Raw genomic sequence first — 13,968 nt, 5'->3', positions numbered from 1 at the left:
AATGTTTTGATTAAAGTGGGCAAAAAGTGGGCAAGGTTCCTGGTAGATTTGTATGTGTGAGGTTTGGGGAATTTGTATTTGGGTTCTCTGGGTGTAAGCAGGTAGGTGGTCACTTAGTGCTTGGGAAGGTGTTGGAGTAAAAGTGGGGGTGAGGTACTTGAATCCAGTCTAATGTAGATTCTGCTGGGGTATTTAAAGTATATGTAGGCTCTGTGATGAGTTGTGTGAAACTGTAGAGGTTAATGCTGGTAGCAGGAGCTTTGGACTTTGGGGTATTGCCAATTTAATGTTAAATTCTAGGCATCATTATTCTAGGAGACACTATTTGGACTGCAGGTTAGAGATTGCCTTCCCTATCAAGAATTGATATCAAGAGTATAGGTTAGGGGAAAGAAATGGGGCAGGGTCCTAAATGAAAGACCAGCACTGGAAGAGTTTTTAATAGAATCTAGAGCACAAGCTGCAGTTAAAAAGGGAATAATTTTTAGAGCATATAAAACATTGCTCAACAACTATAAGAATCAATTAGAGGAGCTTAGGAAAGGATTGGCAAGAATTTGGATAAGTAATTCACAATGATACAATTGGGGATATATGTATATCTTCCAAATATGCAACAAAGTCTAGAAGATTTAGTATCTTTGCTTGGAACTATTGTTGTACTCCAAGTAGACTCCAATGTTTCCTCGGGTAGACCGCAAATGTTGGAGGTGTGATTGAGAAGAAAGAGGTAACTGGAACATATTTTCTGGGAGTGTAATGAGTTGGCAGACTTTAAAGATTCCCTGCAGATGGCTTTGTCAGAGATGCTGGGTGAATAAACTGGTGTAACTAAGGAAATTATTTGAGGTGTGATGGAGAAGAAAGAGGTAATCTGGAAAATACGTTTGGGGGGCTTTAATGAGTTGGCATGCTTTAAAACTTCCCTGCGGACTACTCTGTCAGATATACTGGGTGAGCAAACTGATATTGCTAAGGTCATGTAGAAGGCCTTCCATACAATGGAGGCAATGTGGTGGTCAAAAGTGAGGTTGCTATCGACCTGGATGCCCAAGTCTGTCGCAACTGATTTGCGTGTTTAGAACGTTATTAATGTGATAATTAGTGGGGATGCCATTTTCCCCAAAGGGGATAATGATGCATTTCTTGGCATTCAGTTTGAGGCCATGCCTCTGGCACCAGTCATTAGTTTGGGTAAGGCCCTCTTGGAGGATGTTCACATCACTAGGGGAATTTAAGACGGTGCCCAGCTTGTAGTCCTATGCAAACTTGGGCAGCCACAGACCACTGGTTTTGGCTTGCACTTCAGAAAAGTATATCCCAAACAGTAGAAGCTCCAAGACTTATCCGTGCGGTACACCGCTCATTACGGGTCTGCTACTAGAGGTGTATTCCCCTACTTTGACTGAGTAGCAGCAAGAAAATGTATCGCTCACTACTAATGCGACGGCTAGTAAAGAAAAACTATATAGAAAAATCAAGCCGTAGCTCCACAGCTGTTATAAAATCTTTACAGTAAGCTTTTAATATGTAAACCTTTCAGTCCAAATGTATAAAGAAATTCACCAAAAATCCAATTTCTAAAGACCATTTGGTCCTATTTATTAAAATATATAATTAAAACTCCGCTTTTCAGCACATGTAGAATTAATTCAGATCAAAAATTCTTGCCAAAAAATATATTGAATTCACAAATAAAAAAATGCTTAGTTGTTGCTAGTTCTTCATAGATGTCAGCGATAGTAGCTATTTAATAGTTCAAGCAGAATTGCGACATCCACAGATCAACACTTAGAAAGCAGTTTGAATTCACAAAGTGCAAAATGCTCAGTTATTTCTGATACTACGTGAATATCAGTAATGGTAGCTGCTAGCAATATAAACAAAATAGGTCCATAAATATGCACAATGGAAATATCTTACTCCACGTGGACATTTTGCACCGAGAATTTTTGCGTTTGGGGGTTGCTAATGTCCTTGTTTAACATCCATGATGCGTTCCATGGCCTTGCAGATCAGGCTAGTTAGGCTGATTGAAATAAACAGACCAAAGCGGGATGCTCCTCCAAACATCCACATCATCACAGGGTATAGTAACCAGTAAACTTTATTGTGGTACCTCGGCTTTTCACCTCTAAGAAATATTTTAACATCAAACAGTGACCCTGTTTATACACCAAGTGCTGTTTGCAAATTAATAATTATTCATTTAACCATACATTTACCACCAACATCTGCCATGACCATTTGAAACATAAAATATTTTGTACAATACAAGTATTTTATATAATACAGTATGCAAACTTCCCTACAAAATGTTTTATATAACTTAATTTGTTTAAGTACAATGCTATCAAATTTAAGAATTCCTACTTATAAAGATAAAGTACTATCAATGTTCATTCCCCTGGGGTTAAGTGTTCTGAAATTTGTAATCATTCTGTATTCCAACTTACTCCGTTCATCCTTAAAACTACCCCCATAATTCAAAATAGGATGTGCCAGCACACTAAAAAACAAGCTGGCCTCAGAGTCCCCATGCACAGACACAAAATGATCAGCTACAGGACTGCTACAATTTTGTCTTCTAATATTTCCCAAGTGTTCCATTACTCGAATCTTCACTTTTCTCTTAGTTTGCCCAATGTACCATTTGGTATTTTGACAACCACATCCAATAATATAAATAACCCTTTGGGAGTTGCAATGAAAAACCTTCTCTGGCCTTATACAGACTACCATTACTTTTAGCGACACTTAAATTTTTAACCCTACCAGATACAGAACAGTTTCCACATGAATGTGTTCCAACTCTCCCATCCATTCTACTAGTCGAACCATCTGCACTTATATCTTCCATAAGAAAAAGTCACATGTTTAAGAAAGAAATGTCCTACACTTGCATCTTAGGAGACCATATACCAAAATTCCTTAATGATTTTCTCCAAAATGTTAGAAAATGGAGAATATCTTGTTACAAAAAATAATCTTTCCTTTTTCCATCAATCCCCTGTATATTCAAACCCCTATTACCAAATCTTTTCTGTTTTTTCCAAATCATATTCTGAGCCTCCTTCAAGACAACTTCAGAATATCCGCTTGAGCGAAGTCCATCATAAACCTCATTCAAAAAGTTTTTTTTAAGCTCCATATCGGAGGTATTCTATTAAATTCTTCTAAATTCACCATAAGGTAAGGATTTTATTGAATGTGGGGGCTGCATACTATATTATCAACAAATATCAACAATCAACAGCAATCACAATCAAAAAATATCAACATATATCAACAAATGTAAAATAAAATAAATAAATATTCATGGAGAAATTGTTAATAGATGTAGGTTTCCTATAAGGTTTAAACTGAATTGTATTATTCTTATCCGCATACAGTTCCACGTCCAAAAAATCTGGAAATAGTTAGGCTGATGGGCCTATAATTGCCTGGGTCAGTGGATGCTCCACCTTTGTGTAGAGGGATGACTGAGGCTGTCCTCCATTCAGCTGAGATGAAGCCGGTGCTCAGGCTTTGGTTGAATAGGGTGCCTAATGGTGCTGAGAGCTCATGCCCGAGTTCATGTAGGATACAGCAAGGGATGTTATCTGGTCGCATGGTGACTGTATGTTTTGCCTTTGAGAGGGCATTAAGGACCTGCTCACTGGTGATAAGGGGAGGACAGGTGCCGGGGATGTTCTGGTTTACTGATGGGGGGACAGGGGGCTGACGTTTTTACTGAACCTGTCTGCCAGCAGGTTGGCTATATCTATGGCCTTTGTGTATGTGGTGTTATTGACAACCATTTCAGAACAGATTTGGGTGTTACCTTTGAGATTGCGGACATGTGTGAATACAGCCGTAGGATTGTCCTTAGTGATGTGGTCAATTTGGACTCTGTTAGCCTTGGAGGATTTCACCAGTGATCTCATTTGCTTATTCAGGCAAAGCAGAGATTGCTTCCAACTTGGCACCTACTCCTCCTTGGTCCTGGACAGCAATTTTTTCTTTTTATTATAGAGTTTCTTTATTGCTGCTGTCCACCAGGCAGGTTTGCTCTTCCTTTCCTGTGAAGAGAGTTGTGTTGTCGTAAGACTTCCCATTGGAACTGAGGAAGTTTCTAGAAAGAACTAAACACCTTAAATAATCCTTGGATTCAGCCATGTCAATACACAGCCAAGGTTTGGAGAGTATCTTGTCAGCGAGTATGTGGCTAAACACGGAGTCCACATTTGAGAACCTCTTCCATCAAAGAAAAACAGTGAAACTTGCACATTGTTGATTAACAGGATGAAATAGTAATCTGATGTTAATCTTCATTCCTTACATGTGGTTTGGTTGCTGATCCTCTGTTCCGACTTGGCCATTTATCAAGCCCGCACCAGCCAGAAAACTGTCGAGCTAAGCTTTTCCCATAGTGCCCTTCTCCATATTACCTCAGATCTCGTTTGGTACGTCTCGTTTCATATGTGGCAGACAGCCTCTCAGCTAACTGTTCATTTTTTACAATAAGTTCTGAGGAATTTTTTTCTTAAAAGACCTTTTTCTATACTTGTCATTTTTTTGTTAAACCCTTTTCGCTAGTGCCCTATTTTCACTTTTATCTTTCTTTCTACCAATCGGTAATTCTTGTACCATTGTTGGTACTTTTCCCTTACCCGGTTGGGTACACTCTTTTCTTTCACTTTCCTTTTGTTTTCTGTTTGTGGATTATTATTATTATTGGATTGTGTTATTTCCTGTTTGGGAATTATTATACTCTTGTTGTGGAAAATGTCAGAAAAGGAAGCGACTACCTGTTTTAAAAGTTGTGACAAAAAATGCCAAACATAGACAGTCCTCTGTCTTGTGTATACTGCTTAGGGGTTTCTCACTTATCGGAGAAACCATCTTGTAATATTTGCAAGACTTTCAGCTCCCGCACTATTGTGGAACGCTGAAATAAACTTATGCTTGCTGGTTTATTAAAATCTCCCTTTGCGGAGGCGATCTCTGAGATGGAGGCTTCTTCCTCTCCGAAGACGGGTGATAAAAAGAGTACGTCTCTTCCTGCTTCTCCTCATGAGATGAAATTTTCGGAACCAAGGCCTAAGGTTCCAAAGTTATCACATAGAGTCTTCGGTTCTGAGGCCAAAATCATCGGCTCCGATTTCTGCTGTAAAAGAGACAATTTCATTGGCGCCGTCTATTCCATCGGCACCGACTGCATTGTCTGCTCCAATCACTTCGACTGCACCGTTAACTTTGCCCATGGCACCAACCACATCATCTGCTCCGATCCCTACGACTGCGCTGACTTCACAACAACCATTACGAAAACGGTCTCTGCTCCAACACCTCTCTGTGCCAACAATAATCACTCCTGAACCAGTCTTTTCCCTCCCTGAACTTCATATTGGTCATTCGACCTCTGCTCAGAGAGAGAATTTTTTTCCCAGAACCAGATATTCCCAATCGGTGGACCCCTTCTATGGACAGCAATACAGTCCTTTTCTTGAATGCCCAGTTTCACCATCTGGGTTATCTACCCATTCCTCCAAGAGCCTGTCAGAGTTGGATGTAGTGAGACTGGTGGACCAGCTGTTGACGGTTAGAGGCATTTCTCCACCTCAGAAACCCTCCCTCCCATTTGTAGTTGAGGGCCCTGCTCCGAGGACTCTCTTTTCCTCCAACCTCTTTGCAGGTTTTGGAGGTTTTGTCACTGACTGCTACCCCGCTTCCATCTGCTTCTGTACCAATAGTGGATCTCACTTCAGTGCTGGAGACTTCTCTTTGGCCTGTACCCTCTGCGGAAACAGGCCATCCTCCGGTCCGAGATTGGCCTAGCTTGGCAGCCCTGTCTCTTCTCAAGGCTCCTTCCCTGGTGGCCGGCTCTTTGAGGTAGGGTGTGACCCTGGTTCAGAGTTTGTCCGTTTTTGTTCCGGGCTTCCATCCCTCCTTGGGGGGGAGGGGGTCTGGCCTTCTAGGCGATGGAGAGAGCATTAGCCACAGCAGGCTCCCAGTTGGACCTATCGACGTCTGAGACCTGCCCTCCTCCTGCTTCTGAGCCACATCTACCACCTCTCACTACTATTGGACATCGGTTCAGGAGCCTCAAGTTAGCCTTCATCAAGGTTCCCCTTCTGTGGGTTCCTCCTGTGATGTTCCCCTCAAGGAGGTCCCCTCGCAAGAAAACTGGCAAGAGAAAACACGTTGATTCCCCTGAGGAATCATTGACCGAAGATCCAGACTACGATGACTGGGAAGGGTCCCCACGGTCGCCCCCTGAAGATTTCCCCTTTGGGGACATCTTAGAAATGCTGAAACAGTGGGGGCGACTAAGTCCAGCACCCCTTCCCCCATGGAGAGCGTATTCTTGCAGGCTTTCCGAGCCTGACCCTCTAGAGCTCAGTGAGGAGAGCCCCACTGTCCATCCTCCGAACAGGGAGTCTCTGGCGATAGACAGGATAGGAAAGTGGGTCTTTTCTTCAGCGACCTTTGCAGTCAGATCTGTGAACTATTTGACACACTTCACGTGTCTTCAGAGAGACTTAATTTCAGAGCTTTCCGAAACGCTTGCAGGAGCAGTGTCTGATGAGGTACGAGATAAGGTTGCCTCACAACTCGCTAACCTGGAGTCCATTTCCACTTCGTCCATGAGTTTGATTTCACACTCAACCAAAGGGGCGGCAAGAGCTGCAGGCGCTGGATTCGTGGCTAGATGCCACACCTGGGTGCGAGTTTGTTATTTCATGGATCCTTTCAAGTGTTCCTTCCTTAACGCCCCCATAGAGGCCTCATCCTTGTTTGGCTGTAGGGTTAAGGATACTTTTGGCCAGGTGTGAAAAGGACGGTAAGACCCTGTCTGCCATCTCCTCAGAGACCCTACTCTAGGAACCACAGGAGTGGAAAAATCTGGTACTGAAAATCCCAAAGGCCTTTCTGTGACACACAGGCTGAACCCCCCCCCCCCCGGGCAGAGGGGGTAATTTAAATGGAAGACGTCCCTTTAGGGGTAGAGGGGGTCCACGTAACCAGGGATCCAGAGATTCTTTCTCTGGACAGCCCTATCAGCACTTCTGAAGAGCAGCCCGATTGCTTGCCTCTGTAGGCAGTCAGGGGTTGTTTCCTCTGCACCACTTTGCATGGCAAGAGATAACCACGGATTCTTGGGTGTATATCACATTCCCTTCATTTCAAAACCAAAGCCAACCAGGTGTATTCCCGACATTCCACCCAATCAAAGGTAATTTAATTTGCAGCAACAGAAATTCAAAAGCTGTCATCCAAGTAGTACCCCCCCCCCTCCGACCAAATCTGGGTTTTACTCAAGATTCGTTTTAGTGGCAAAACAAATGGGACTGGAGTCCCATTTTAGACCTCAGCAACCTAAACAAATTTGTCAAACAAGTAAAGTTCTGGATGGTCACAGTACAGGCGGTCCTCTCTTTTTTGGGGAAAAGACGATTGGATATGCTTTATAGATCTTCAGGACGTCTATTACCACATAAAAATGGACAAACTCTCCAGACGATTGGATGTGCTCTAGGTCTTCAGGATGCCCATTACCACATAAAAATTGACAAACACTCCAGAAGATTTCTCCGCTTCTGGCTGGGAGCCAGTCATTACCAATTCCGAGCACTGCCCTTTGGTCTCTGTACAACCCCCAAAGTGTTTATCAAATGCATGGCAGTGGTGACAGCTCACTTGAGACTGCGAGGATTCCAGATGTATCCATATTTGAACGCTTGGCTTCTTACCGCTCCAACCAAGCATCAACTACTGTTCATTGTACAGCAAACACAAAAACTTTTGACACACCTGGGCATTACTGTGAATGAGAGCAAATGCAAACTTGCACCATCCCAAAGGCTGCAGTTCATAGGGGCGGAATTTGACACACGGATCTGTCCAGTATTTCTTCCCTCCCACAGATTACAAAGACTGAGACTTCAACTCCAACCAATTCTGAACCACACTAAGATTCTAGCAAGAGCGATTCTACAACTTCTGGGATTTATGGCAGCTTCCATCACGATGTTCCCATTAGTGAGATTTCACATGAGACTACTTCAGTGGTTATTAATAACTCAATGGTTCCCTTTAGATCTTCCTATGTCTTAAAAGATCAGGATAACCAATCACTGCAAACGAGACCTTCTCTGATGGCTGAAGCCAGATCAAAACCTGTGGAGTCGCCCATTCTCCTGCTGCTAGACCCTTAGTGACCACTGATGCTTCCCTGATTGAGTGGGGGGGGGGCATTATCAGGGACAGACAGTCCAAGGCACTTGGTTGCCCTTGGAAGCCAATTTGCATATCGGTGTTCTGGAACTGAGGGCAGTGCTTCTCATGTTGCAAGCATTCCATTCTGTCCCCCCTTTGGCAACAATTGCCATTTGGTCAGACATGTCTGTAGTCTGGTACATAAACAGGGGGAACCCGATCCTACCCTTTATGTCGTGAAGCCATGAGAATCTGGCAATAGGTGATGGCTTCCAATTGCTTTCTTGTAGCAACCCACATTCCCAGGGATTCGAATGTGATTGCAGATAAGTTGAGCAGATGCATTCTCCTGCCTCACGAGTGGTCCCTCAGTTTGAAAGCGGTGGCAGAGATTTTCAGTCACTGGGGTCAGCCTTGCTGTGATCTATTTGCCTCCCTCAAAAATCACAAATGCAGTAGCTATTTTGCCCTAATCTCCCCGCAGGGGAAGTCACTAAGAGACACTCTCCTACACTATTGGTCCACGGGTCTTCTCTATGCTTCTCTTCCTCTACCCTTGATACCACAGTTCATGAAGAAGGCTCTTCGATGGGGAAGTCACTGAGAGACGCTGTCCTACACGATTGGTCCACGGGTCTTCTCTATGCTTCTCCTCCTCTACCCTTGATACCACAATTCATGAAGAACGCTCTTCGATTGATAAGCAAAGTGATCCTCATTGCTCTTTACTGGCCTCGACAAATTTTGGTTCCCATTTCTATGGCGGCCTCTAATTTGTCAACCCTGGATTCTAGACCCAATCCCAGACTTGGTAACACATCCACAGGGCTTGATTCACCTAAATGTATCCAGTCTCAAGCTGACAGCTTGATTTCTCCACTTCCGCTGATTGCCAGGCAAAGTGACCTGTCCTCTCCAGTGCATCATATTCTTTTGGCTTCACATAAACCATCCACCAGAAGGCTTTACCTTAGTAAATGGAAGCTATTTTCTCTCTGGTGCAATGATAGATATATTGAACCTTTCTCTGCACTAATACCTATTGTTCTGGACTATTTATCTGCTCAACTTGAGTCTGGAGCTGCAGCTTCTATTGGTCCATCTGTCTGCGATATCCAACTACCATAATGGCTTTCTTCATAACTCCTTAATTTCTCAGAGACTGTGTAAAACCTTCCTAAAGGGAGTTCTGCATATGAAGCCCCCTTTAAAACAACCAGTTGAACCATGGGACTTGACAATGGTCTTGGTCTTTAACCATTTCCCCCTTTGAACCTGCAGCCACATGTGATCTGAAATTCTTGTTCTGGACAAACCTTATTCATGGTCGCTGTTATGTCTGCCAGACATATATCGGAATTGCAAGCTTTGAGTATGAAGCGTCCATGTTTGATTTTTCACAAGGATAGTGTATCCTTATGAACAACCCTTCTTTTATCCCGAAAGTGATTTCTGATCTAGCTATTAACCAAACTATAGACCTGCCTGTATTCTTCCCAAAATCCTCTAATAAAGGGGAGTATACTTTGCATTTGCTTGACACATTCACGGACAACTATGTTTTTACCTTGACAAAAATCTGACTAGCTATTTTATTGCCTATGGGTGGCAAAAGCCAGGGTACCTTTTTTGGCTGGGCTTGTATAGGCCCCAGGGCCGATAGCCTAGTACCTACCTATGAACCTGTTCTGGCCCTAAGATGGAGAAAGCAGTAGCTAAAGTTACCTTATCCAAATGGCTTGGAGATTGCATTACCTACATATACCAAGAAAATAAGATGGCTATTCCTGGAAGAATTAAAGCACCCTCCACAAGGTCCGTTTCAACTACCCAAACCCTCTAGAAGGATCTTTACCTAATAAACTCATGTACTAAAAATGGGCTCCGACTGAATGCAAGGAAATGTGGTATCACCACTTTTGTTAGACAAATCCTCCCTCATCAAGTTGTACAGACAACACTCCCCTACAAAACAAAAATGTAGTCTGGCACCTAGGAACTTTGGTTACTAGCTCTCTGTTTTGACCATCGTGTAACAACTAATGTTAGGAAATCCTTGTATTTTAGCTGAGCTAATGGCCGAAGAAATATCAGAAAGGTCTAGAAAGGTAATCTTCTCCTTTATTCTTAGCCGTCATCAGACCAGTTATCCACTACAACATCCTGCTTTTGGGATGTAGCTCAATAAACGTATCAAACAAAGTGCAAAAGGACCCTAACCAAAAGGATCACAAGTCTGAAGTACTTGAGCTGCCAAGAGATCGTGGAAACTTCTTTTTCTTTGTGTCTTTTGGACTTTTGAGGTGAGAGCCGTCTCCCCCACCCCCACACGTCATTAGAAGCCAGTTGTCCTGGATATCTGCAGGTGCAATTGTTTTCACCAATACTAGGAACAAGGACATAAATCTTCACATTAAATAACTACAGTGGAAGCACAGGGTTATAACCCAGCATTTCCCAATCCTCTGGCATAAACCTCCCCTGCATGTTAAAGCAGTGTGACTCATTATGTTACCTTAGTCATAACCATGATGACTGGATGGGTACCCAGATGTTTTATTTTGGGGTTGTCTGGTATGGCGTTCCTGGAAAGGGAGGTGCAGCATGAGGGCGGTTACTGTCAAGGCATGAATGGTCATGAGACTTAGTGGCCTTGGAATATCTATGAATCTAATTTATGAAACCAGGTACTCTATTACCAGGACTATTTAGAGGAATCTGTTTACTTAATACAAAGACATGCCTGTCTTTTCTTAGGATCTGTATCAGAATCTCGAACGATTACAATGCTCAGTCTGACATGCCGACACATAAACAGCAAAACCACAGAACAACGGAAAGGTAAATGGAATTCTCCGTAAAGGGAGATTACAGTTTACCTCAATGTAGTGCGGTCTCGAAGTTGGAATATTTAAGTAGCGAGGGGTGTGGTGGGTGCAGGAGGGCTTACCCCCCTGCTTAGAGCAAGTAGATCTGTTTTTTTACTTTATTTCATGTTTTTATTCGGTATTTGATGTTACTGGACTTCAATATGGGTGAGAGGATGGCATAATGGTTAAGGTGTTTACCTTACAGACACAAGATGCAGGGTTTGATTTCTCACATGGGGTAATTGGCTAGGCTTGAAATGGACCATGAAGGTAATTATCTTAGCACTAATCTATGAACCTATGGTGTCTATCATATCTTATTCGAAGTTCAGTAACTTCAAGTATCTAATATAGACACTTTTTAAGAGCAACACATTTCTGTACAGCAGTATTTAACACCTTATTTAGAAGACCCAATTTAAAAACCATCATATTGTAACTGTGTGCAATATTTTTTACACAAATTTTGATGCATCTCAGGCCAAGACTCGTTGTCCTTGGACAGTGTATAAACCAGGTTTTTCCACAACGATAAGCAGTTGTGTTTACCAAAGTCTAGATGAGATGGACGTTTCTAAGATTACAGCTTCCGGACGATTAGCTGGTTGCATGAAATTGTCACAAAAAACATAAAATGCCCCTTTCTGTAACTAAAGGGGGTTATTCTACAAAAGAGAGAGGCGTTTCTTTTCTTTTTTTTTTTTTTTTCTTCTTCTTAGTGCAACCAGAAATGGCGATTTTTACCGACCCAGTTTGGTATTTCCTGAACCCCTTTGCAAGGCTTTATAATCTAGATGCTATTTCCTGGTACAAGTCTTTTTCCAGGACTACTGTCTTCTGTGTTATGCTCTTGTGAGGGTGACCACCCAGGATTTAGCTAAGGACTGTGCCCTAAAGGTCACCCAGTTTGGACCTCCTCCTCTTAACCGATATAAATGCCGTTTACTTGCCATAGTTCTACAGCAGTGAGATGTTCCATTTTCAGTATTATAACCCTCCTTCATTCCTCCACATTTATAATGTCTTCTCTGGAGTTCTCTCTTCTCTCCTTTGCCTTTTAATTTCTTTCCCTAAACTTGCCACCACAACAGATGAGTGAGAGATGAGTGGTGCATCATGGGAAGGGAAAGAGTTTGGGGTAGCCTTAAAGTTTTTTCCAAGTAGCCCATATTGCCTGTGACATTAGTCCTAACGATATTCTATAGTTGTACGTGATACATGACTTCTGTTTACTTAAGCTTTTGTGTGTTAGTGCTATTTCAAGTAATTGTCTAGTGTGAAATCTAAAACAACTAGACATTTCAGTAACTAAGTGATGCAACTGGAAACTTTGAACTCTTTCACATTTACACATGTTTCGAACGCTACCCAACCACGGGGAGGACATGCAGACTCCACACAGAAGGCTGGGCTTGGGAGTGCCTTCTGTGTGGAGTCTGCATGTCCTCCCGGCGGTTGGGTAGCATTCGAAAGACATGCGTAAATGGGCGTGCCTTCGTTGAAGGTTGAGCGTCGAGCTGGCACCTCAGCGTTTCGTAAAAATCTACTGCCAATCATTAGCTGACCGGAGTTCTGCTGTGGCGACCCCTTACCGGGAAAAGCCAAAAGACTAACAAACTCCAATGGAGCTCGAAGTTTGCACTGTAACTTCCAAAGGGCGGAGCCTATACTTTTGACAGAATCAAATTATGTACTCACATTTCAAACAAATGTTCATATCTCTGGAACCATAGGGATTATGAAAGAAGTAGAAATGGTAAACTTTTCAGCAGAAACTATTTTTATAGTGGTAGTATTCTTTAGGTTCTAGGTCTTAAACTGAATTTTATAAGTCACAGTAAATACAATAACTATTACATTTGTAATGTTTTGTAAACCACTTACAATTTCACAGGAACCACTCAAGTTGTACACAAACTGTCAGCAGCATTTTACTCATCTAGCTGAGAGCTTTCATTTGAGGCTAAGGAATTCTGTGCGTGTTACCTGGTTGTTGAGATATAATGTAAAATTATATCTATATAAAAAATTAATATCATGAAAACAGCTGATATCTATTTACCAGCACTAGACAGAGGTCAAATATTAATGTTGATTCATTTTGCTACTGTGTAAGGTTTAAGATGAAATGCTTTAAAACCTTATACATATCATGGTTTGGGAATTGCTGATTGAAATAAGAACAAGCAATATCTGACGCCTAGAGGCATCCGTAGGAGTTCACTGCAGATGCATCTGGAGGGTGTCACTGTTATGAGTTCACCTTCGTGAACAGCATTAGTTAGAACATCATCATGCTGACTTAAGTCATAGGTTCATTTCTGTATTACGTGCTTTTCATACCATATATTGTTTGTTTCATTTTAGACCGACTGGAAATAGCTTATAAAGTCATTTGTGGACAGGTTGGAAAAAACTGGAAGATGTTGGCTCGGAAACTTAAGATTCCTGAAGCAAAACTTGATGCCATCGTACAAGCAAACCCTTACGATCTCCAAGAACAGCTAATGCAGTCCCTAATGTATTGGCAGAAAACAAAAGGGGTGGCTGCCAAAGCTGAGGATTTGGTGCAGGCTCTCAAACTCTGCCAAATGAACTTAGTTGCAGATTATGTAATGTTGCAACTTGATAAATGAGCTTGATTTTTTGTTTTTACAATAAAGTATAGTGAAAACAAATGTGATTGTTATGTAGTTGGCACAAAGATGCAGCAGAGATTAAATTATTCAGAAACACCAGATGGTTAGTGTCTACAGGATGCCTTTCCATTTTTTTATTTTTTTTAATACTGTATTTGCTAACCAGGTAAAATCATTTAAGCATGGATTCCTGTTTTTGATATGGTATAGGAGCTTTATGTTGATTTATTCAGAGTTGCTTACTAGTGGGGAAACTG

At 42.1% G+C, this 13,968-nt stretch overlaps 1 protein-coding gene across 1 annotated transcript in view; it reads left to right on the top strand.

The window, feature by feature from the left end:
- Positions 1 to 13,812, top strand: part of FADD (Fas associated via death domain) — an 85,377-nt gene extending 71,565 nt beyond the window's left edge. The window contains exon 2 of the mRNA XM_044082515.1: positions 13,440 to 13,812. Within this exon, the coding sequence (XP_043938450.1) occupies positions 13,440 to 13,708 (269 nt within the window). The 3' untranslated portion in view covers positions 13,709 to 13,812. The remainder of the gene's footprint in view (positions 1 to 13,439) is intronic.
- Positions 13,813 to 13,968: the final 156 nt, after the last annotated feature.

Source organism: Protopterus annectens, chromosome 9.part0 (assembly GCF_019279795.1).
Source record: "Protopterus annectens isolate FY-2018-M chromosome 9.part0, PAN1.0, whole genome shotgun sequence".
Taxonomy (NCBI): Eukaryota; Metazoa; Chordata; order Ceratodontiformes; family Protopteridae; genus Protopterus; species Protopterus annectens.
This window is presented reverse-complemented; position numbering and strand designations above follow the sequence as displayed.